The sequence below is a fragment of the Biomphalaria glabrata genome, chromosome 10 (assembly GCF_947242115.1).
Source record: "Biomphalaria glabrata chromosome 10, xgBioGlab47.1, whole genome shotgun sequence".
Lineage (NCBI taxonomy): Eukaryota > Metazoa > Mollusca > Gastropoda > Planorbidae > Biomphalaria > Biomphalaria glabrata.
The window spans coordinates 14,589,828-14,614,801 of record NC_074720.1 but is presented as its reverse complement, the minus strand read 5'-3'; the positions used below and the strand labels follow the sequence as shown (position 1 = coordinate 14,614,801).

General features: G+C 39.1%; 1 protein-coding gene across 9 annotated transcripts in view; it reads left to right on the top strand.

Annotated features, from left to right (window-relative positions):
• LOC106054382 (sodium/hydrogen exchanger 10-like) overlaps nucleotides 1-24,974 on the top strand; it is a 45,676-nt gene that overhangs the window by 16,539 nt on the left and 4,163 nt on the right. For 8 of the 9 annotated variants that reach the window (XM_056043924.1, XM_056043931.1, XM_056043925.1 and 5 more), the window contains exons 15-26: nucleotides 1,246-1,306; nucleotides 2,235-2,465; nucleotides 3,326-3,508; nucleotides 9,406-9,613; nucleotides 10,478-10,626; nucleotides 11,912-12,037; nucleotides 12,999-13,097; nucleotides 20,601-20,744; nucleotides 22,029-22,181; nucleotides 22,474-22,591; nucleotides 22,801-22,883; nucleotides 24,079-24,285. In XM_056043924.1, coding sequence (XP_055899899.1) covers nucleotides 1,246-1,306; nucleotides 2,235-2,465; nucleotides 3,326-3,508; nucleotides 9,406-9,613; nucleotides 10,478-10,626; nucleotides 11,912-12,037; nucleotides 12,999-13,097; nucleotides 20,601-20,744; nucleotides 22,029-22,181; nucleotides 22,474-22,591; nucleotides 22,801-22,883; nucleotides 24,079-24,285 — 1,762 coding nt within the window. Of the gene's footprint in view, nucleotides 1-1,245; nucleotides 1,307-2,234; nucleotides 2,466-3,325; nucleotides 3,509-9,405; nucleotides 9,614-10,477; nucleotides 10,627-11,911; nucleotides 12,038-12,998; nucleotides 13,098-20,600; nucleotides 20,745-22,028; nucleotides 22,182-22,473; nucleotides 22,592-22,800; nucleotides 22,884-23,808; nucleotides 23,944-24,078; nucleotides 24,286-24,974 lie in introns of those variants that run through there. The other variant, XM_056043932.1, reaches the window with a different exon arrangement.

The window sequence follows — 24,974 nt, the reverse complement described above, 5'->3', positions numbered from 1 at the left end:
ATTCCCTTTCTCTAAACTCTTCTCATTCTTGGGTACTTTTTACTTTTTATTTTTGTGCATATACCCTACATATGAGTATAACCTGCACACGTGTAAAAATAGAATGTATACCCAACATGTGCATAAAGTTGTTGCTCATCAGATTCCTGTCCCTCGAGATGCAATTATGCTCCAGTTGTTGTTCCAACAAGCAATACATAGAGTTCAACATGCATGTGAAATAGGAGCCTACAGTCGTATCTGGTGATGGTGGAGAAAGATTTGCTGAGCTGGGCCCTAGTATTGGACTGATTGTGCATCCGCTAGTGCTCAGCCTTATTGTATAGGCTATTCATTCCTGGGGCAATCAGCAGCACGGGTATTCTTGTAGTTCAAACTTTGTAGCGTATAGTGTGCATATTTGTGCAAATAGAGTGTACTAATTATAATATGTTATCTTGAGGTTTATAATGAGATGTTCATAAAGCATTCCAAAGTACATTTCACAACCACATAGCAAGCTATAGGAGGTATAAAGACTCACTGATGTGCCCATAGTTTCTGTTATGCTAAGTTTATGAGTAAAATAAATTTTGTAATGACTGCATCTTTGTATTCCCTGCACAGCTGCCATTCATTTGTAGAAACGTGTATAACCCACAGATAAGATGCACAAAAATAAGTTAGATGCCTATTTTTTTGTGTGGGATTTGAGGCCGGGGGGGGGGGGGGGGGCAGAGACACTCAAATTAAGTTTTTTAATGGAAATATATTTTTAGGAAGAACAATTTGAGGTTGTGTGCTTACATTAAAAAAAAAGAATTTGGAAGAGGAATCTTGAAAATAGGACTAAAAATCCTTAAAATGTTCATTAGCTTAAAAATTCATTTGAAGATTTAAAAAAAAAAGTATTTAATAGCTATTAATGTTAAACTATAACCATTTCTTTCATGTCAAACTTGCAAATTAAGATAGCTTTCTTTCACGTCAAAACAACAGCATTAGATAGCCAAGAAAGTCAGGCTATTCTCTTCATATTTTCTGTCAGTCAGGCAATAAAGAATAGAATACTTATATATGTCTAAAATAAATAAAAACAAAAGTGAACTATTTTTATTTTCTGTATTGCAAAAAAAAATAAATAATTTGATCTTCTATTCCACTTTCTTTTTAATTGATTTTTTAAAACTATATTTTTTTTATATTTAAATTTAAATCTAAGTAATTTAATTTTATCCTTTTCTTTTTTTCTACCTGCCATACCAGGCTAATTTTTCCATTGATGGTTTCATCTGCTCTTAAAATTCCTCATCATTTACAGTTCATGGTAAGTTTATTTTTGATACATTTGAGGATGTACCTTGAAAATTATATAAATGTTTCATCAGATGTGTTACTGCATTGTATAAAAAATTAGGAAACATTAATAAACTTTTAGGCCTAATGTAATAATCATTTAATTGTAGATTATATTGTTAAAATTTATTTATTAAATGTTCAGCATTATCTTATCATATAAATGACTATATATTATGACCTTTTAAATTCAAGTACTTGTATACTAATTACTATTTACGAATGTAATTTTTAAATCCTGCTATCTTGCAGAAGACAAAAGCTAAGGTGTCTATTGTACATTAATATTGTTGTGTCTCTCTCTTTTCATATAGCTAGGGGTAGACATAATGTCTTAACAAATTCATAAACTGAACAAGACAAATCATAGTTGTATGGTACCTCGTTAACTGTACATATAACTGAACAAAATATAATGGTATCATTTAACAATTACTATACATTTAACTGAACTGTACTGAACTAAAATTTACAATTTCTCTCTCCAAATTATATAGTATTCACAGCTTCTAGAGACTCATAGAAACACCATACGCTTTACATCATTCATTCAAAAAGGTCACCTGATCATTTCATAGGCTATCTGCATGTTGTGAATTCATTACTGTAGGTTTTGAGAATGTCCATTCACTTTTCTTGCTTGACCACCTCTAGTACACTGGCTTTGGTCATTTGTGTCAGCCAGGAACAAACAGTCACCCCTACCCTCACTTCATGGCAACTAGAACAGTAGTTTATTGTGAGAAGGAAGAACCATCATCATACACATTTCTTGTGCCATCAAATGTACTAAGTAACCAAGAGTATTGGAACTTTGAAAGCTCACAAAAGTTTGGCAAGTAAATGCTATATTTGCTGAATAGATTGTAAAGTAATATTCATCATTTTGTGATTGACAGAAAAAAGAGTTGTGGTCCAAGCTCAAAGAGTTGATGTTCCTGGAGAGGTATGCCAGAAAACTTGGCATAGTTCTCAGAACCTGTGTCATCTTCCTTCACTTTGTTGATGTCACTGTCACAGTCATGCACATGGCAGATGAGATCTTTATCCACAACAGAAGACATAGGTTTGCTTTCTTCTACTACAATTTGGCCTTTGTCTCCTTCAACTGTGGAATTTTAATGCTCAGAGTAAGTTTACACTGACACATACTGTATGGGTTTAGTTGGTAAGATAAGGCGCTGAAGCACATGTCTACTAAGCCATTGTTTCTTTAAACTTGAATTACAAAGAAGGTTAGGATTTTGAATTCAAGGATATTAGTTTAATCCCTGGTCCTCCACCAAGCTCTAAAAAAAATTAAATACCATAGATTGATGTAATTGTAGTAAATTGATGCACTTGCCAAATTATACCCTCATAAAATCTTGGGCTTTAATGTATGCTGGACTGTCGCTTGGTCATCTTGATGGTTCATACCCTGCCTGCTGCAATCCCCAGTCATCCTGTGGGAGGTTTGGATTAGGAAATTTATTGTCTTCAACTCTGAAGGAACATCCGCAACATGTAAAACATTTTACAAGTAAACCTTGGTTCAACTATAGAATACTAATTCTTGTTGAAACTTTGGTTAGGTGTTCCTTTAATTTTGTAAATCTTTCAACTTTTTTGTTTATGATTCTCTTCTACCACACACTGGACCTTTTCAATTTTGACATAGTTAACTATATTCCAACATATAATTGTATTTTTACAATTAAAACCCATAAGAAAACATTCATACTGATCTTTATTCTTGCAACAGACCCACTGTGAAACAAAATTTAGTCTTAAAAAAAAGCTGCCATTTTATATATTTCTTGATGTTAAACTTGGCTGTTTCTTAACATGAAATTTTACTTCATAAATTTATTTAACCTTTTTTTATTTTGGCACTTGTTTACCTCCCTTTGGATGTATCCATAAAAAAAAATATTCACTTCTAATAAAATAACTAAAGAGAAAAATGTACCTTCACATTTTGTAAATGTAGATGTTTTGTTTCCTCTAGTATGTGATCAAGAGAGTGATGAGCCTTTGGGAAACAATCACATTTTTCATTGTACCAATTGGCATCGTGGATGTCATGGCACTGTATATTCTAGCTACAGAGAAACCTGTTTTTCGTTTCATCAGATTCACCCTTGCTACCTCAAGATTGATAAGGATATTGCAGATTGGTGAAGTTTGCCCAGTAAGACAATTCAATAATTAAATCCATTGTTGAAGTTTGCCCAGTAAGACATAATTCAGTAATTAAATCCATTGATGAAGTTTGCCCAGTAAGATATAATTCAGTAATTGAATCCATTGATGAAGTTTGCCCAGTAAGATATAATTCAGTAATTAAATCCATTTTATGAAGTTTGCCCAGTAAGACATAATTCAATAATTAAATTCATTGGTGAATGCCCATTAAGATATAGTTCAATATTTAAATCCATTGGTGAAGTTAGCAGTGCTAGTTAATTAACATTGATTTGAGTTTATCATTTTTCTTGATTTAAAAAAGTTCTACTTTTGCGAGAATAAATAAAACTTGGACCTTGATGGTTTAACAGGAACTTCCAGACACCTAATTATTGGTGAAAATCCTGATATCAATTATATGACATTTTGAAAAAGTTTATTTTATTTAGAAGTGTGTCCAAAACATTGCAAATGAATGCACTGGAAGATTAAAAGCCATATAAATATAAATGGCAATAAGTTAAGAATGAACTCCAGTCTTATTCATAATTATGATGACTTTAATCTGGATGATGAAAAAGAAATTCCTTGTGAGCAGATAACTATTAAAACTTACAAGCTTCATTCTTATCCCATTCACATATGCTTTATTAATGACCATCTTGATTTAACTGTAACATGGCTTTAATGAATATAGATAGTTAACAAGGCTTTAATCATCATCATCAGTTAATCAGGGTATAAAGAGGCTAGCACAATAACCAAGTGTACTTTACTTCCCCAAATATGTATGTCAGGTACCTATTAGAGTTGGGTGGACACATTCTGAAAATCCTGAAGATAAAAATCTGAGTCTTCACAGCGATTTCAACTTGAGACCCTTCAGTTTGGAAACCAAATGCTTTACCATTTGGCTCTGCCTTTGGAATACTATTATTTTAATAGTTCATTAACTGAAAAATTATAAATTTTTAATAAGAAATACTCATCATCATCATCAAACTCCATTAGAGTCAGGGCTTGAGAGGCTTAAATCCTCTCTTGCAAAAGCCCTGGACAGAAACCCTGCTGTCTTGTGTAGTGCATAAATGTCGCCATACAGGTAGAGAATTTTGGGTTTCCCAGACCTGTCGAGACAGAGATCAGCAAGTTTGGGGCAGTCAAAGAGAATATGAGGCACGATTTCCTCTTCTTCCCTGCAGCAGGGGCACTGTGAATCAAAATTTGGCCATAGCCGTGAGAAATATGAGCCAACAGGACAGTGGCCTATCCTGCACTGTGCTATAATAGCTTGCTCAGGCCTGGACAGCCTCCACCACGGGGAAGTGCTCCCAGACTCCACTGGCTTTTTGGGACTTGTCCCAGCACTCAAACCACTATTCCATTTCTGTTTTTTGTATTATAGCCAGGGCTTGATGAAAGGTTACAGCCTGTTCAGTGGGTGGAATTTGCCCTCCCTGGTGGGCCAAAGAGTCTGCAATTGTGTTGCCAGTCACACCTATGTGACTCGATACCCACTGCATTATTACAGGGGTGCCATAGCGTTGTTTAATGTTATGTGAAGCCATGATGACAGTGTTGACATTAGGGTGCCATGGTCTGGGGCTTTGCAAAGCCTGTAGTACAGATTTTGAGTCAGTGACCACAACAATCTGTGTTGCCCTCAAATGTCCCTCGCCGAGTTGAGAGTCAATGACTTTTAAGGCTTCACAGACTGCCATGGTCTCTGCATCAAAACTGCAAACACTACCACATGGTCCAAAGATTTTGACTGTGTAAGAGCCAAGAAAGTCGATGTAGGCTCCATAGCCTGCTCTTCCAGAATCTATTGATGCCGACCCATCAGTGTATGCAAAAATAGCACTGGGCTTGAAGGTATTAATGGTCTTCAGAGCTAGGATTTGAAGGTCGTTAGATGAACGACTTTGCTTAGTGGCATTAGGGTCTACTAATTTCAAGCCTATGTCTGGGGTCGTTGGGCGACACCAAGGGGGAAGGGGATGAAAGCGTTGAATGTTTTGTCGGTTGGTGGAGAGGCCAGCTTCATCAGATAGTTTAGTGGCATGATGCATAAAAGACTGCATCTGGATACATCCTCTGCATCTCCAACCATCCACTAGTTTTCTAGCTGGGAGGTATTCATCCAGCCTTTTATACCGCTCATAGCAGGTCAGTACTGACCTTTCCCTCCTAAGGTTTAGTGGACCTATATTAGCCATTATTTCAGCTGCATTTACTGGACTTGTCCTAAAGGTTCCACAGACAAATCTTAATGCTTGGGACTGTATTTTATCAAGCTGTTCAAGAGCAGTCCTAGAGCCATAAATTTGCACAGGTAGGCTGTAGTCTTTCTGTGATTAGACTGCTCCTAAATACAGGGATCGGAGCATGTCTGCTCGGGCTCCCGACTTCGTGGATGCCAGCTTCTGCACAATGCAAAGTTTCCCTGAGGCCTTTCTTACAACATCCTGGATGTGCTCACACATTTTTAGTTTGCGATCTAAAGTTACACCAAGGTACTTGGGTATCTTTTCCATGCTGAGAGCCACTCCGTTGAGGGAGAGCTGGAAAGGTTGCCCGAGAATGCCAGTCCCGAGCATGAACAGAGAATAGACCGTCTTGGAGGTGTTTATTTCTAGCCTCCATTTTTGTGTGTATGAGCAGAGCGTATGGAGATCTTCTTGTAACACTTTTTGTATAGAGGTTGCGCTCCTTCCAGATTTCCAAAGGACAATATCATCAGCATATAGCAGCTTTTGGCATTTTAGCTGAGCCGGTAGGTCATTTATGAAGCCTGTGAAAAGGGCGCATGACAGGATGGAGCCCTGGGGGAGGCCGTGCTCGAGGGTCATTTCCCCTGAGATTTCTCCATACATCCTTGTTCTTATTGTACGCTCTTGTAGGAAGTCTCTAATCCATTAATATATCCGTCCCAGCACCCCCACGGCTCTTATCTTATGAAGCAAACCAGGCCGCCATACTTTATCATATGCCTGTTTTAAGTCAATGAAGACTGCGTATGTGCTTTCGGTCCTTTGGAATCCATCTGCTACGCTCTGCACAAAGATGTTGACTTGGTCTATAGCGGACATTCCAGCCCTGAAACCAGCCTGTTCTGGAGCTTAAGACGGGCACTCTCAAGGTACCAAACCAGACGCTCATTTACCATTTTTTCAGCCATCTTTCCCACACAAGATGTGAGTGAGATGGGCCTGTAGCCCTCAGCAGTGGAAGCATCTTTTCCCTTTTTTGGTATAGGAATAATGTGGCACGTTTCCAGGCCCAGGTTCTATTTACAAATGCCAAGAGCACGGCCCTTCCTTTCCCTTAAGCATTTCGGGGGTGACCATCCCGCCCGATAGCCTTTTTAAGCTGGCATTTCCTTATGGCAGCATTAAGCTCGCCTATCGAGAAGGGGGAGTTCATCGTTCCCTCAGCACTTTCGGTCTGTGGTTCCTTTCGGTCTTTTTTTTCATCAGCTTTGTGAGCTTTATCAATGGCTTTGGACATAGGGGACTTTTTGGCAGTCTTGTTGGTTTCGGCAAAATATTTGTTCAACAAGATGGCAATTTTCTTCTTTGATGAAATGGTTACCCCACTGGGTGAGGATAATGGGGTTGCTGTTTTCGTACGCCCAGCATTTTCGAGATTTCTCAGAAGACTCCAGGCCTTAGAGCTATCCCTTAGGTTTAACCTTGCACAGGTGTTGGTCCAACGTTCTCGTTTTTCCCTGTTAACAGACGTTTTGACTAGTAGGCTGAGTCTGTTGTATTTCTGCCTGAGTGTTGGATTGTTTGGGTTCTTTTGGACCTTTTTGTATGCCCTTCTCCGAGCCATAACAAGTTTGTAAGTTCGAGGAATAAACTTTTTAGCCATGCCCAGGATAGCTGTTGTTATTTGACGGTACACAAGGTCGACAGAGCTAGACTCTACATGGATTTTTTCAAGGGCATTGTCGACAGCTGTCTCGTATCCTTTCCAATTAGCCTTACTATAGCACCACTTTCGTGGTTCTTTAGTGGTCTTGGTGTTCATTTTAGAAAAAGTGGCAGTCAGTAATATTGGAAGGTGGTCACTACCAATATCGCCTAGTACTTGATAAGTTATGACAGATTCCAAGTTAGCAGAGACTAAAGAAAGATCTGGTCGTGATAGTGAACCATTGCTAGCATGCAGAAGAGTAGGAGGAGAGTGTTTATTTTGCAAAAGAAAAAGGTTAGTAGAATTGCACAGGTCATGAACTTTTTTACCAGACTGATTCATCATAGCCCCAGGGAGGTGAATGGGCATTTAGATCTCCAGCTATGATAGTGTCTACAGTTATTGTCTCTCTGACATCTGAAGCCAGTTCTTGTTTTGGTGGATAATAAACATTGATGCACTTGAAGCGTCTATTATTTTTTCAAATTTCTAATACCAAAGTGTCTGTCCTCCCCTGACTCAAGTCTGTGGACACTTTCTTGGCGACCAGAGCATTAGCCACCAATGTAACCAGGCCTCGGCAATCCCCACAGGAGCAGCGGAAAAGTACCCAGGTATTGAGACACTTCTTTTTTCACCTATCAGACATTCTTGTAGTAAGGCAACATCCACACACTCTTTGTGGAGCAGGTTGGTTATTTCAAGTGTCTTTGGAATAAGTCCTCGGAAGTTACATTGAAGGACTTTGAAAGTTTTAGTACTAGATTTGGAAATTTGGGGATCTTGTTGCTTTATCTTTCCACCTAAATTAGCGTGGGGGATACTTACTTTCCAAGTATGAGGTGTTGGTGTTGGGTTAATTTCTTTTGAGACTTTTGGTTTTTAATTGTTGTGTTTGTTTGGGGGAAAAGTATGTTATCATGGTTTGTGTGTTGGGAAGAACGGTAGCTCTTTTTTCACAACGTGGCCCGTTCTCCCTATGTACCAACGTTTCGAGGCGATTAGTAGCACATTTTTCGATGCCAGGCCTATTGCCCTTTACCTGGCCAGCGGAGCCTGTTAGGGTCCGCTCAGACCCGCTTTTCTTTGTAATTTTACATTGGTATGGGTTCCTTCATGGGGAGGAGATTTGGGTTGCCCCTTAGAGCGAGCAGTGAAAACAGTCCAGACATGAACATTGGACTATGAATGGATCGAAAGATCAGTTAATTCAGCCACTCGCTCGTATGGGCAGGGTTTAATCCACGAAAGTGGAGTGAGGCAGGAGACCTTTTTTTTTATAGCCACCAGTTTAGGGCTCGCAAATTTTGATGGCTTGACTCTCTACTAGTCTCCAAAGCGTTGGCTGGTCAGTTCAGCATTAGCTAAAGCCCCGACAGACACAAATTCCTACACCAGACGAGCGTGCAGGGGTTATGTCAACCAGAGCTTAGCATTGCCCAGACCTCACCAGCAGAACTCTGCACCAGGAGAGCGTGAGAGCCTGCTAAGAAAGTTGGGGCTCCCGCAACATTAGCCCTTTTCGGACCACCCTGAGAGCAAAGGGTGGACTTACTCCAGTTACCAGGGGACACCAAGAGGATGTCGGCGGGCACTGTCCCCCAAGGCTTTAATGAAAACATTTATAGTGAACAAGGCTTTAAGGAATACATTTATAGTGAACAAGGCTTTAATGAATACAGTTATAGTAAACAATGCTTTAATGAATACAGTTATAGTTAACAAGGCTTTAATGAATACAGTTATAGTGAACAAGGCTTTAATGAATACAGTTATAGTGAACAAGGCTTTAATGAATACAAATAGCTTGAAGTATAAAACTATATATTTTTTTATTTGACTATATAGAAGATTACAGTTGGAGTTTAAAATCCGGCTTGTTTCAACTTGACTTTTTATTTCTCTAGTGTAATCAGATCATAGTTTATCAGTTACTTCCCTTTGGTCCAGTATTCTTTAGTACAATGGTTCATTCTCCAGGCTTTAATTAAGCTGCTGCTAGAAGTCTGTGAGGAACACATCCGTCGTCACTTGTCTGATGGATATGATGTTGGACGAAGCTACATCCGAGGGCGCCAGGATGTTATTAGAAGCCTGGTCAATGTAGATATGGATATGTCTGAAGTGGCTCTGAAGAAACTCCTGAAAACCTGCACAGAACACAAGCTGGAAGCTATTAGAATGATGGGTAAGTGGCTGTCTGGTCATGTGGTATGCTCTTTGGACTGTCATGATTGTGTCCTAGTTTAATCCCTGTGGCTACCATCCCCTGCTGTCCTCCAGGAAGATTGGGCTAGAACTTAATAATCTCTATTTCTGAAGGGATTTCAGAAAGTTATAAAACTAAAATTTAATTTAAAGTATCCTTTATTTTTTCTTAGCTATTTTCAATAATTTTATATACTTAGAGTTATTAAAATGGAGGCTTTAGGCAGCACTAAAAAGGTCTTTTTATGTATATAATTTTATTTTTATTTTGGTACTCCTGGTCAATATAGTGTAAAGGCCTGCATTCTTAGCTGTTAGCACAGAACCACTATCATTTCTCTTGCTTGCCTAAAGCTTCATGTGATCCAAGGTTTGCATATAAAATTTCTTAGCTGATAAATTGTTCTTAAAGCAGTTTAACAAATATTTAGTCACTTACTGAACAATTCAACTCAGTGATTGAATACATGGAGACTTGTAAATAACGATCTGTGAATCATAATGGTCTGTGAATCATAATGGTCTGCGAATCAACTTTATATTAACTATTGTGATATATTTGTGTAGGATTGGTGTTGTGTTGGTGTTGGAGTGTATATTTTATTTATTTTATTAAGAACTGTAACAATAAACATTAAATTCTTACTCACTGTATCAAACTGCTTTTATTGAACAACCAGCTATACTTTGTGTAAGCCAAGGACAGTTGAGCAAACTACTAAGTTATTCTAAACTTTGAAAATATGGAGATAGTCAAAGCTTCATGTGTAGATAGATGTAATGAAACATGTTTAACACATCAAACACATAGCAGATCTACTGCTAATTCATTGTTCATATCTAGGCTACCTGCAGATGAGACATCCTGTAGTAGCAGCCAGCAGTAAGACAAGGCAAGCCATGCGGGTTGTTTTAAGGCAAATGCTCAAGACACTGCAACATTTACAGAAAGAGAGGGCTATTGGCCATCAGGATGCTAGCTCTTTAGAAAAGGTCTGACAGTTAGATAGAAGTTGGATATATAAGTATTGTATACATAAATATAGAATTTGTCCATAACACTGACTACACCTCCACTTGGGTCTGAAAGTCCAACCCTCATTTGTTGCTATCATAACCAACTAGTTGTCTGTTGACATAACCCATCTGTTGATGCTGTTGCCTTATAATCTTATTTAATCTATTTTTACTCTTCTTGACTCTTGTCATTTTGCTTCTCCTTTTCTGATAGTGTTGTGGGTGCCACAAAGATCATCTGCCTATTAATCTTGTAATTATCTTCTCTTAAGAAGGAATATCTGAAATTTATAAGATAGTCATTAAGTTTTGATAATTGCTACTTTCATATTCTTGGAACACATTATTATTTAAATCTAGGGCACAGCTGGACCAGTTGTTTTTCAGTTGCCAGCTTATCACCAAAAAGTTCTTAGTGCTGTGACCAGTGCTAATACCTTCAACAGATTTTTTTTATTGGAGTGTGGTAGAATAATTTCATTTTTTGAAAATAAAACAACGGGTCATTCAGTCGATTGCAGAGCACACCCATGGCCATGATCAATCAAACTTTCTATATAGATATAGAGTCTAGATCTAATCCAGGTCCAGAACCAATCCGCGGCTAAGGAAGCTTTAATTAATTTTAATACAGACTTTCGCTAGGTCTACATATAGATAGTTCTAGATCTAGTATTCTATACCAAAAAAAAAAAAAAAAGAAACATGAATCCACGACATTCACTAGCTTATAGTAGGTTAGAGCCTAGGCTAGATTATATGTCTAAGTCATTAAAATCGATGTAGTTATTATAACGCTAGGTCTAGCATCTAGATCTAGACTCAAGGTCAAGGAAACTTTTTAAAAGTTGAAACAAAATCTGATGCTTAGAGCAAATTCCAAAAAAAAAAAAAACGGTTAGGCCTACGTGCAGATTGGATTCTGGATCTAGAAAATCTATTTTAACTAGTTTTAGATCTAGATTTACAATTCAGTGTCTGGAAATTAGTTATTAGACTACTTTCTAGATCTAAATCCAAAACTAATCTAATGATTATCGAATTAGAAATGTTTAGATTTAAAGTTCTAGACACTAAATATGGACGCTTGAATTTGAACCTAAGACCATGAATATGACAGTCCAGAGCACATACCACAAGCTCAGGTAGCCATGCATTTTACTGTTAATGAGTCTGGGAAACATAGATTAATGTCTGGAAAATGTCTGGAATTCATTTTCACAAAAGTTGTATGAACCATATGACACTCATTTCATTACAGAACATTTTAACCCTACTGATGCTTGTCAATGCTAGACTTCATTTAGTTTCTCCACCTACTAAAGATCAGATCATTTTTAATGTTCCTTGGATCAAGGATAACAGTGAACTCTTTGAAATCATCATGGTAACCTAATAGTCCTTAAATTGATATTGTGTTTTATTATACCCAATGGCCTCCCATCAATTTCATTATGTATAACATACAGGCAGCTATCAATCTTTTATTTTCATTTGGAAGTAAAACAAGATTCAGCAGAATATGCAGATGAAGAATCTATATCATGCAAAATGGCAGTATCGTTGTGTGGTATGTTCTTTCTTGATGGTCCCAGGTTCAAACCCTTCGCAATGCCATCCCCGGAGGTCCTGTTAGAGGTTTGGGCTAGGATGTAATCATTTTCAATTCTGAAGGAACCTTTGAAACATGTAAAACAAAAAAAAAACAAATAATGGCATAACAACTCCAAGAGCCCTATGCCAGTGGAGCATGATGAAAGCAAATTAAATAAAGATGAAATTAACAAGCAAAAGAAAGAAGCAATACTTATCTAAGGGAAATAGTCACTAATCACTGCCATTTATTTCAAGATAGCAGGATTTAGCTCCCTTTCTGCTATATACATAAAACCCTAACCTTTCTGCAATATACAGACAACAAAATTAATTACTTGCTACTAATTGATTAACTATGTGGTTAATTTTTTGAATGATTCATGTATTGTCCTTGATTGTAAATAATACATTGGAACTTGATCTGAGAATGGGAAGTAGGAGAAAAAAAATGTGATAAAACGGGAATAAAAATAGTTAATTAAGTAAATGCTTACTTTTTTTATTCATTCATTTTTTGTCAGATACAATGAATAATTTTGCAAAGTTTAAACTTCTTCCAAGAATGTGAAGTGGGAAAAAAAACATGTAGCAGGCAAACAGACAAATATAAGCTTTGTAAAAATAGTTTTTAGCCAAATCAATATATCCAACTTCTTGAACATTTGGCATTCTTTCCCTTGTTTATATCTGTGTACTGTATTTTAAAATGCCAACCATTTCTGCTGAGGGTTTTGTTGTTCATACCTGGACAGGAAAAAGGGAGACTGATGCATTTCAAACCTTCAGACATCATAGTTACTCAGCTACATTCCACCACTGGTATCTACATCATTCTTGATGGTCTAGCTGTGGTAAGTACATTCTCAACTGCTAGTTCATATCAAATTAAGTTACCTTTGAGAATTACTAGCCCAAGGTATCTGAAGTTCCTTGTGTTTCTGGGGCTGCTGGTGAGGAATTCTTCTGTCTCCATATTCAAGAGCCTTTTTTTTTTGTTCAGACATCTGCTTTAACAATAAACCACCGTACACAAGAGCTAACTAATCAGCTAAAATTTAAGTTAGAACTGGGGAGACCAGATTGACTTTTTTTTTTCACTTGATAAAACTTGACATTTCATTAGCTTTTCCTCTTAAAGGAGTAAGTCAATCAAGATCTAAGGGTATATATGTTTGTTTTATTCCATTGATACACGGCTAGCTTCATAGATATAACTATTTAGAAATTTTTTTTTGTTCTAGTAAAAACTTTGTATTTAGACTTGAGATCCTCCTGCATTGTTTCATGCTTTGGGTGGCAAGCACTCATCGTAGAAAGTGGTTTCCATCAATGTCTGCAGTCTCCTCCCAACTGGTGTACACAGCCCAGAGATCCTTCATGAAGCACTCATCGTAGAAAGTGGTTTCCATCAATGTCTGCAGTCTCCTCCCAACTGGTGTACACAGCCCAAAGATCCTTCATGAAGCACTCATCGTAGAAAGTGGTTTCCATCAATGTCTGCAGTCTCCTCCCAACTGGTGTACACAGCCCAGAGATCCTTCATGAAGCACTCATCGTAGAAAGTGGTTTCCATCAATGTCTGCAGTCTCCTCCCAACTGGTGTACACAGCCCAGAGATCCTTCATGAAGCACTCATCGTAGAAAGTGGTTTCCATCAATGTCTGCAGTCTCCTCCCAACTGGTGTACACAGCCCAGAGATCCTTCATGAAGGTCTGGCACCAAGTTATTGGAAAACAACCCTGTTTCCATTTCCCTCATATCCACTGCTATGTTATTGCTACCCTTGGGACACACAATGTCAGAGAACATGTCCTGTAATGCTGAGTCGCAACCTCATTAAGTGGTTATTCAGCATAGGATTTTTTTTATCCGTGACCTTTTCTTTGTGATTCTAAAAATCTAGCTTATCCACTTTTGCTAAGCTACATTTAGCCTTCTCTCGAATTTTGCAGATGACTTCCATGCCTTGCAAGCATAAGTCGCTGTTAGGATGACGATTGTGTTAAATAGTTTGGCTTGTTCCAAAAGACAGTAACTTAAGAAAAATAAAGAAAACTTGAATCATTAATTAAATAGTTTTAAAACAAAATATATACTTTTGTTTTCAAAATCTAAAAACTTTTTTTTTTAAATTAAATATTGTTAATAAATTATTTCCAATGCAAAATACCATAAGTCAGAATTCCTGCAAAAGGAGCAATAATATTTATTTTCTCTGTAAGTTGTCTTAAAATTCTTAATTTATGGGATTTATCTAAAAAGATTATGTGTGATAAGAATATTAGACATCATTACCTATATTAGAATAGTTCTGGGCCTGGTCATTATGGCTGCCTGGTCATGCAGTATGTGTGCTGGACTGTTGTTCAGACTTCTCATACATCCAGGGTTCATACCTTGCCCACTGCCATCCTGTAGGAGGTTTGGACTAGGAAGTAAATCCGTCCCGAGACATGATGTTAAACTGCGCTCCTCTTTCCTTAGCACTTTTGGAGCTCAAAAGTGCCCTACTTCTTTTCTATCATTGTGTCTGCCTCCTCTTTTCCTAAGTCTGCCTTCATTGATCATCACACTGTCTCCTTAACTTTAAATTCTAACTACGTCCTAGACCAGTCCGTTTGCCGTGGACTGCGACGGGTAAGGGGGGATAAAGAGATCCTGGTGTTTGAGTGGTGGCTATCTGAGGATAAACCACAACAACACAATACTTTGGCTCCAAGTTCCCCTAGACCTGAGACCCGCTCTGGGTCAACCGGCTGGTCATGCCGAGCTACCAGCATAGGTCGTCGACCTATGCTAGAGGGCGGTGGCTGGAGGGTCAATCAGGGAGCTGCTGTATCGGACACATGTCCGATGTAGCAGCTGACTGAGTATAGCACCTGTGTAGCCCTGGCGGGCTCATTCTGGACATCCGAATGGCCCGTCCCCTTGTTGGACTCGATGGCGGGTGGGGAGCACAGGTGCTGAATTAACAAAAATATATATGGACAAAAAAACACACACAAAACTACTTGCCCCAGACCTATGTCTGGGCAAGAAACGTCGAATTGATGATAAAAAAGAGGAGGTCCCAAAAAGCTGTGCCACCTGGCCATCATTTCTGGTGGTTAGGTGCACAGAGGAGGGGAAAAGCCTGACAAAGTTGAGCCCTTTTATTATCTATAAGGGACTCAAGTCAGTAGTGGGAGAGCCCAAGAGTGTGTCTAAGCTACAGAAATCAATGGAACTCCTTGTAGAAGTAGACAGCAAGACACACTCTGATGGGCTTTTAAGATGCCGAAGACTCTGTGATCTCCAAGTGGAAGTCATGCCACACAAGAGTCTGAACACCAGCAGAGGTGTAATCAGCTCTAGGGACCTACTGGAATGTTCCGAGAAGGAAATAGTGGAGGGCATTGAAGGAGTCACCCATGCCCGGCGCATTACCAGGCGCAGGGAGGGTGAGGAGGTCAAAACCGCCACTATTATCCTCACATTCGGAACTAGGACACCGCCAGAGTATGTGAAGGCAGGATACCTACGAGTTCCAGTGAGGCCCTACATACCTAACCCCATGAGGTGCTTCAAGTGCCAGGGTTATGGAGATGGCGCAGCAGTCTGCAAGAGAAACACTGTGTGTGCCAGATGTGCTGGAGAGGGTCATGAGGACAAGGGCTGCACAGCCCAGTTCAAGTGCCCAAACTGTCAAGCTGGCCACTCAGCCTACTCCAAGGACTGCCCTGTGTGGAAACAGGAGGTTGCCGTGCAGGAGTACAAGGCAAGAAATGGATGCACCTTCAGCCAGGCGAAATCGGCTGTACTGGCCCTACCCAAGGGCCAATTCGGCTTGACAAAGACCTACGCCCAGGCTGTTGCTAAGATAGGAAGATCCATAGCCACACAGACGGACACATTGACCCCACCACCCCCTCCTCCTCCTCCAACTCAGAAGAAAACACCGCCAAAGAACACACCTCTGAAGAAACAAGAAAGCCCTGTTGTCATGCTAAAGAACAGGTTCTCTGTGCTCGCTGATGAGAGCATGGAGACTGAGCAGCATGTCAAAACCAATACTCCTGGAGAACCCGGAGACATCATGTCTGACTCAGGTTCTCCTCAGAGAACCCAGCCAGACACCCCAACCTCTACCGAATTAGAGGTTGACCAACTCCCTAAGGAGAGAAATCAAAGCGGAGAGGATGCCCGAGGCGAGAGAGGAGGAAATGACCTCCGCTCTAACCAGAGGGATCTCCCCTCTCCAGAGAGAAAGACTTCCCCCAAAAGGGGGTTGTCCTCCTCTCCATCCAAACCCAAGAATAAAAATACCAAGGTCACTGGAATAAAGGGAAACCCCTCCGGGGGCCTACCAAGGCCAAATAGCTCCAAGTAGGTCATCTAGAATAAGCCATGGATTCCAGAATTGTACAGTGGAATTGTAGAGGCCTCAAGGCCAATTACGAGGAAATGCAGCTACTGATGGACTCTGAGACTCCTGTAGCTGTCTGCTTACAGGAAACATTTCTGAAAGATTGCATCAGCTTCCGAAGCTACTGTGCTTATAGCAAGAATGTTGAGGATGCAGAGAGAGCATCAGGTGGAGTCTGTATCCTTGTGAAGGATAGCATCCCCCATGAGAGGGTAGAACTACAGACCACACTACAGGCCGTAGCAGCTAGGATAACCCTTCACAAGGTTATCACTTGCTGCAGCCTGTATCTACCACCAGGCACTCCATTAAACCGAACAGACATGGAGGAACTATTGAAACAACTCCCCCGGCCTTATTTAATCCTTGGGGATTTCAATGCCCATAACACCATGTGGGGATCCAACAATACCGACACAAGAGGTCGTATGCTGGAGGATATCTTCCTCCAACATGATTTATGCATACTTAATGATGCATCACCGACCTACTTGCACCCAGGAACTGGATCACTCACATGCATTGACCTCACCGTATGCGTCCCCGGACTTCTGGACGATTTTAAATGGTCAGTTAGCAATGATCTACGGGGAAGTGATCACTTCCCAATCATCATTACTAACAATCTCCCTGCATTGGGACGACCTCAGCGGTGGAAACTGAATAAGGCCGATTGGGAACAATTCCAAAAAAGATGCTCCGAGGATATCACAGAAAACATCCTCCATGAACAGAACCCAGCTGATACCTTTGCTAGCAAGCTACTAAGTATAGCCAGGAAAGTTGTACCCCTAACCTCTGCAAATCCAAAATGGCCTAGCAAACCATGGTTTGATACAGCTTGCAAAAGTGCTATTGGTGATAGGAAAAAATGACTGGCTGCATTTATAAAGAATCCTTCCCAGGAAAACCTAAAGCTATTCAGGATAGCTAGAGCAAAGGCTAGACAAACCATACGGTCAGCCAAAAGGAATTCCTGGAGAAGTTTTGTCGGCAGTCTGGATGCCAAAACTTCTGCTAGAGCGGTTTGGAAGGCAGTAAGGCGAATCAAAGTGAAAGAATCAAATGCAATAGGGCATTTGAAAAACCAAGGACGAACTGTCACGTCCCCCAGAGAAATAGCTGACTGCCTTGCATCCTCAATAGCAGAAAAATCATCCACTGCACACTACACGCCAGAGTTCCAAAAAGTCAAAACCAGGGAGGAAAGACACCCCATTGACTTCAGGTCAGAGAACAATGAAGACTACAACAAACCGTTCTCGCTTGAGGAACTGAGGGAATCGCTGGACAAGTCACATGACACAGCGCCTGGAGAAGACGAAATCCATTACCAGTTCCTCAAGCACCTTCCCGAACCCTCATTGGCAGTCCTGCTAGGGGTCTATAACTGTGTGTGGCAAACAGGCGCTTTCCCAAACAGCTGGAGGAAAGCCACAGTTATACCGATACCTAAACCGGGAAGAGACGGCTCTGACCCAGCTAACTATCGACCAATAGCACTAACAAGCTTCATCTGCAAAACCATGGAAAGAATGATTAACAGCAGGCTGGTCTGGTACCTGGAAAGGAATAAAGTGATCTCAAACTACCAGTGCGGATTCCGGCAGGGGCGGACAACAACTGACCACCTGGTAAGGCTGGAAGCTTATATTAGAAATGCATTACTCAGAAGAGAACATCTAGTAGCTGTATTCTTCGATATAGAAAAGGCCTATGACACAACCTGGAAACATGGCATTCTACGTGACCTGGCGCTTATGGGGCTTAAGGGACACCTCCCCCGTTTTGTGGAGGAATTCCTGAAAGATCGAAAATTTCAGGTTCGAGTGGGCAACTCCACTTCTGACACTCATGACCAGGAAATGGGTGTACCCCACGGCAGCATTCTGTCAGTCACCTTGTTCAACATTAAAATAAATAGCATCATAAATGTGCTGTCCTCTGGCATAGAGTGCTCTTTGTATGTTGATGACTTTGTCATTCTTACTTATGGAAAAAACATGAACACCTTAGAAAGAAAATTACAGTTATGTTTAAACAAAATTCAGGGTTGGGCAAACTATAATGGTTTCAAATTCTCAGACTCCAAAACAGTTAGTATGCATTTTTGTAATCTAAGGGGACTCCACCCAGACCCTGAACTATTTATACACAAAAAGAAGATCCCTGTCGTGAAAACTACAAAATTTTTAGGCCTCACCTTAGATTCCAAATTTAATTTTCTCCCCCACATTAAGGAACTTAAGAAGAAATGCCAAAAGTCATTAAACATACTAAGAGTACTCAGCCATACGGACTGGGGAGCTGACAGAGATACCTTGCTGCTGCTCTATCGGAGTCTAATTCGATCCAAGCTAGACTACGGATCCATAATATATGGAGCAGCAAGGAAGTCGTACCTAAAAATACTGGAACCAATACAAAATGCTGCCCTGCGTCTCTGTCTCGGCACGTTTCGTACATCACCTATCCCAAGTCTCCATGTGGAGGCTGGAGAACTCCCCATGGATATAAGAATGAAAAGCTTGCAATGCAGTATATAGTCAAGCTAAAATCCAACCCCACGAACCCTGCTTTTGACTCCATATTTAACCCCACAGAGGTAGAATTATACCATCGAAGGCCTAACGTCATACAGCCGTTGGGCCTTCGAATGAGAGAACCCATCCAAAATTTAACCCCACCCATTGACCAAATCTCTAATATAGAAACCCCTCAGAACCCTTCTTGGCTAATGAATAAACCCAAATTAAATTTATCCCTCCTTAATTTCAAAAAAGAAAATACAGACCCAAGCATACTACAAGTCCACTTTAGGGAACTGCAGGAGAGCTACGGACATCTACACAGACGGATCCAAAATGGAGGGAAAGGTCGCGTGTGCCTGCTCCTTTCGGAACAAAACAATCTCCCGTAGACTCCCCGATGGCTGCTCCATCTTTACGGCCGAATTGCATGCAATATCGCTTGCACTTATGGCCGTAAAAGCATCAGAAAGGAGGAAATTTATAATCTGCTCCGACTCCAAATCTGCATTGCAAGCTTTGGGGCGGATGAAGACTGACATCCCATTGGTACATAAGAGCCTGAAGCTGTTGGACCAAATAACAGCCGACCGTAGGGATGTCACCTTCATCTGGGTCCCCTCCCATGTTGGCATTGAGGGAAACGAAGCAGCAGACAGAGAAGCAAAAGAGAGCCCTAAATCATGCGGTGTCAGGAACCCAAATTCCCTACTCGGACCTGAGACAAAGTATTGCCTCTGCCACCTATCGAGAGTGGCAGAACCGATGGGAGGCTGAGACTCACAGTAAACTCAGGCAGATTGTGGCGGCCCACATCTAAGGGTCTGACAAGGCGTGGTAGCACGACCATGTCCAGACTTAGGATTGGCCACACCTACATCACGCACTCTTTTGTACTGAAGAGAGAGGAGCCCCCACTTTGTGAGTACTGTGACTCTCGCCTCACCGTGGAACATATCCTCGTTGATTGCCCCAGATACCAGGATGTCAGGGCGAAATATTTTAGAGTCACTAATTTAAATACACTATTTGATAATGTCGACCCTGGGAAGGTACTGGGCTTTATCCGGGAAGTGGGGCTATCTACGAAGATCTGATTTATGAATTTGTGAACATGCACTATTTACATTAGATTTTTACCAAATATTTAAATTTTTACTACCTTTACTATTTTAAGTGTGAATAGACCTTGATTTTAATGATATGACTGTATAGAATCTGGCCCTTGTTGTTTAGAGAGAGAGGGATCCTTAGGGGACTGCAGGCACGACATGGCCTAAATTGTGCCGATGTGCCTCAAATCAAAAATCAAAATCACTAGGAAGTAAATTATCTTCAACTCTGAAGGACCATCCAAAACATGTCAAACTTTTGACAGCATATCAAACCTAGAATAACTGTGTTTCTTTCTCTCCTTTAGGTAGTGAGATTGTTGTCACAGCACAAGAAGGTAGTCAATGAAGTGATCTGTGATTACTTGATGAGTGGCAATGTAATTGGAGAGTTCCAGTTCTTGACCAGGAGGGCAGGACACAAGACTATCATATGTGAAACTGATGTTTTGGTAATCATAATTCCAGACTAACCTTTTAAGTAAATTGCTACAATTACAGGTATAAGGAATATAAACTTATTTGATACTATTTTAAACCTGATAAATTTGAGTTGATGATTACATGTATGAACTAAGCATCTACATTCTACATAGGAATAAGCAAAACATATTTATAATCTTCATATGTGATTCAATAAAAGTGGTATGCCTGGAGGATTACAGAGAACAGCTGTTTTAAACTGAAAGTGTGGGACAGAACAGAATTTTGCAAATAAAAACCATGTGCAGATTCTAGCAATCATGTAGACACTAGTCTTAGGCTACAGGAGCATTTACTCTGCTCTTTTATTCTGCTAAGGGAAACTATCCTTTCTTGTATAAAGGCTTGTGACTATATTAACGGTGGAGCATGCTCTCTAACATTAAGTTATAGCTTTTACATAGCGCAACCAATAATAATATATAATAAATATAGCTTTTATATAGCGCTTTTTTCATGCTTATAGCAAGCATGCTTGGAGAACTATGGTCCAATCTCATTTGTGGACCAGTGGGGGTAGGGGGTATCTGGGAGGTTTTTCTGTGCTGTCTTTAGGCGCTCAGTAAACACAACTCTAGTCGAGTCGGGTGTCGAACCTTGAGCCCCCTTCATAGGTAGCCAAGCTCAAGCGTACTTAGCCTCTCAACCACACTTCCCACATTACCAAGAATTTCACATTATGTAATAATTTATTATATGATTGTCCTGAACGGAATACTTTAAAACAGTGGAGTTAAGAATTATTTATACATTTGATTTCAAAGACTGACTAAGATCATGTATATAATCTCCTCCTACAAATGAAAGATGGCTGTAAAGTTAACTCACTTTGAAAAATGGATCACAAACTTAGCATGGGTAGGGTTGGGCCCATTCTTGCATATTCTGCATTTGCTCTCCTTTTTTGGCTTAGTTTTTTTTTTCTTTGCTGTCTTGTACTCTTTACCTTTTAGCCTGAAACACCAATACTGACAGCCCCATGTCATGAGGATCAACCATGGGCTTGTGTTTTCAGTTATGGGTGTTGATTCCACATTAGTTGAGGAGCTTTTGATACCATACTTCTATATTTTGTGTTGACACCTTGAGTACACCTTTCATTGGTCTCTCTAAGACAAAATGTCCACCCCATCTTAGTTAAATGTTAAAGGGCTAAATCATGTGAATAAGTCACAAACCATAACTGAATGTGTCCAATCTTTTGAATTCTTTCACCAAATTTTTTATTGTCCTTCAAATTGATTTTTTTTTAGGCCTGGTATATTAGGTTTGATCATTTGTGGAAATACATCAGAGAGATACCAGGATATAAAAAAGACCAGCTGAGTTCACTTGAAACAAGGATTTGGAAAGTGGTAGCCATAAAGTTAGCATGCAGAGTCCTAATGAATGAGCATGATTGGTTTGTAAGTAACCGTTGCTGTCTGCAAAAAATTTTGTGCATATGTCAATATATATTTTAAGGAGTAAGTTTTTTTCAATAATTTTTTGTGTCTAATTTAGTTTGAATAATAAAAGATATACTTTTTTTTTAAGTAAAGTTTTTTTTTTTTTTACCTAATCATAGTTATTTACAGATTTGAATCAAACTAAAATAAAATAAAAAGAGAAAACAAAATTTAAATCAGAATGCAGTGAAATTGTTTCTTGATGCTTTTTGTTGTAGTATTGATTGTATTTTTTTTAAAACATAAACAGAACATCAACCGAACTCAAATAATGACTGACTTGTCAGAGTCAAAAATAGTCAGTCTGTCTGGAACTAGTGCAACTCTGTCATCTTATGTCTGCAATTCTGATGTTGTAGTAATTCAAGGTAAACTACTTAAGATGTTGATCTTTGTATGAAGATGTAGGTTCAATCCTTATTTCCTCTTATTGCTCACTCTCCTGTGTTTTCTTAATCCTTGCCCTCCTGCTATTTGCATTATTTTACTCTCTGGAAAACCTGTTTCTGTTAAAGCTATTTTTCTTTCGAGGATTATATTTTCCCATTTTCATCAAATCTTCACATATTTCTTATAGGAAAAGTTTTGGAACGTGGGGTGAATGAAGTTTTTCATGGACCCTTATATATTCCCAGAGGACAAACAAGCTTTGATATTGCAGTAAGTTCAAACCATGTGTTTTTGAGCTGTTTTATTACATTCTGGCATTCTTTCCGAATAGATTATTATTAAAGTCCTAGCATCAGGGATAGCAGCGTTCAGGGTTATGAACTCAGAACCATCATGCCTTCAATCTTAAACCCAGGCAGCCATTGGTTAAGTAATAATATAAGACTAAATGTATCTTCACTGATAGGTTTCTCAATCATTTTGTTATTTCCACTGATAGCATTCTTTTATTATTAACTTGTTAGCTCCCTTAGCTATGATTAAAGTATAATACATTATATATAATACATCAGTGTATAGTTTGAACTAAAGACACAAATAGTCTCAGTGTCTTATTCAATATATCTATCTTAAGTTTAAAATTACAAATGCATTTAGTTTAATTTTTAACCCAAACATCAGTCCTGTTGTCTGGTAGACCATTGGGACACAACAGGTAACCTTTTCACTAGTTTCCTTTCTTCTCTGCGACCCAGAAACAGAAATAAAAATACTATTTATAAAAAGAAAATATTTTTTTTGGGGGGGAGGCGACATTTTCCATGGTAATCAGTGTAAAAGTAAAGTACCTTTCCATTAATAATTTCTTTCTGATGATATGAGGAAGTGTATAATGTCAGTTGTTTAGTTTTTTGCCAACAGTCATTTGGTTTGAGCATTTTCTAAAACTCCATAATTAATAAAAACAATATTTTAATGCACAAAAGAAATGAATTAGTGAAGTCTCCTGTACTGAAACAGAGATCTTAGTTTTAAATTGAAAAAACTTTATGTTAATGCTTTAAAACTCGATAGTTACATTTTAATTCTTTTCTATGTTTTATTTTTTCTATGAGACCACAAAAGTTATGCACTTTATTTCTAGGAAACAAAGACTTTATTCCTGGAATAAACCAAATAGCCTTTGTTTTCTCAGCAAGACTCAGAATTGCCAATTCTACTTGTGCTTCTGTCTGAGAATAACCTAGGTTGTTTTTTTCTCAGCAAGACTCAGAATTGCCAATTCTACTTGTGCTTCTGTCTGAGAATAACCTAGGTTGTTTTTTTCTCAGCAAGACTCAGAATTGCCAATTCTACTTGTGCTTCTGTCTGAGAATAACCTAGCTTTTTTTTTCTCAGCAAGACTCAGAATTGCTAATTCTACTTGTGTTTCTGTCTGAGAATAACCTAGCTTTTTTTTTCTCAGCAAGACTCAGAATTGCCAATTCTACTTGTGCTGCAGTCTGGAAGTGACAATGAGGATGAATACAAATTCGGACCTCATTTTGGTGACTGGAGGAAATCTGTAGTAGATTATGATAACGTCAGTGAGGTCACTCTGTCCTCTGGAACGTCTCACGAAAAACCCAGTTACAAGAATGTGGAGCAGTATTACCACTGCAGCAACTGTTCTGTAAGTAATGATTAAAAATAACCATTTGTCTTTCAGAAAGAGACTTTCATTTGCTTATGTTTGCTTCCAGTCAAAGCAGTTTTTACAACTTTTTACCATTGCCTTGCCTCAATAATTCTTTAGTTTTGGCAAATTATGACTCGTGTCTGTTAGGGTTATAGTTGACTCTCTAATTTTGAATCCTGTCCACATTAATAAAATAAACGCTTTAATTCTTTCCAAATGAAGATTAAAAATAGCATTCCTGGTTTTATTTTTTGACATTAATGGATATCAAAATTATAATAGCAAAGAATGATAAGCATTTAGAGATGATCTGCTCAAGATGCTTTAACTCTTTTTTAGTGAATTTCTCAGATTTACACTAAAAGCTGCTAGACTCTCATCTCTGCCTGTGGTCATGTCAGGGGCATATGCCACCAGCTATTTTCCTCCAGGTGTCTCATTTCTGGACAAGTCTCTCCAACTGTCCCCACATCTGGCCTATTTGGCATCTGCATCCAAATCTTGTTATTTCTGGGTCATCCCCTCTTCCTCTTTCCTTGAGGGTTGCAGGTGAGAGCTTGTCATAAAATGTTGGATGCAGGTTTGCGAGGAGTTTGGCCTATCCATTGCCATTGTCTATTCTAGACTAGTTTTTGCTTAACAGAATTAAATTGATGATTAGTAGTTTCTAAATTGTGTTTAAT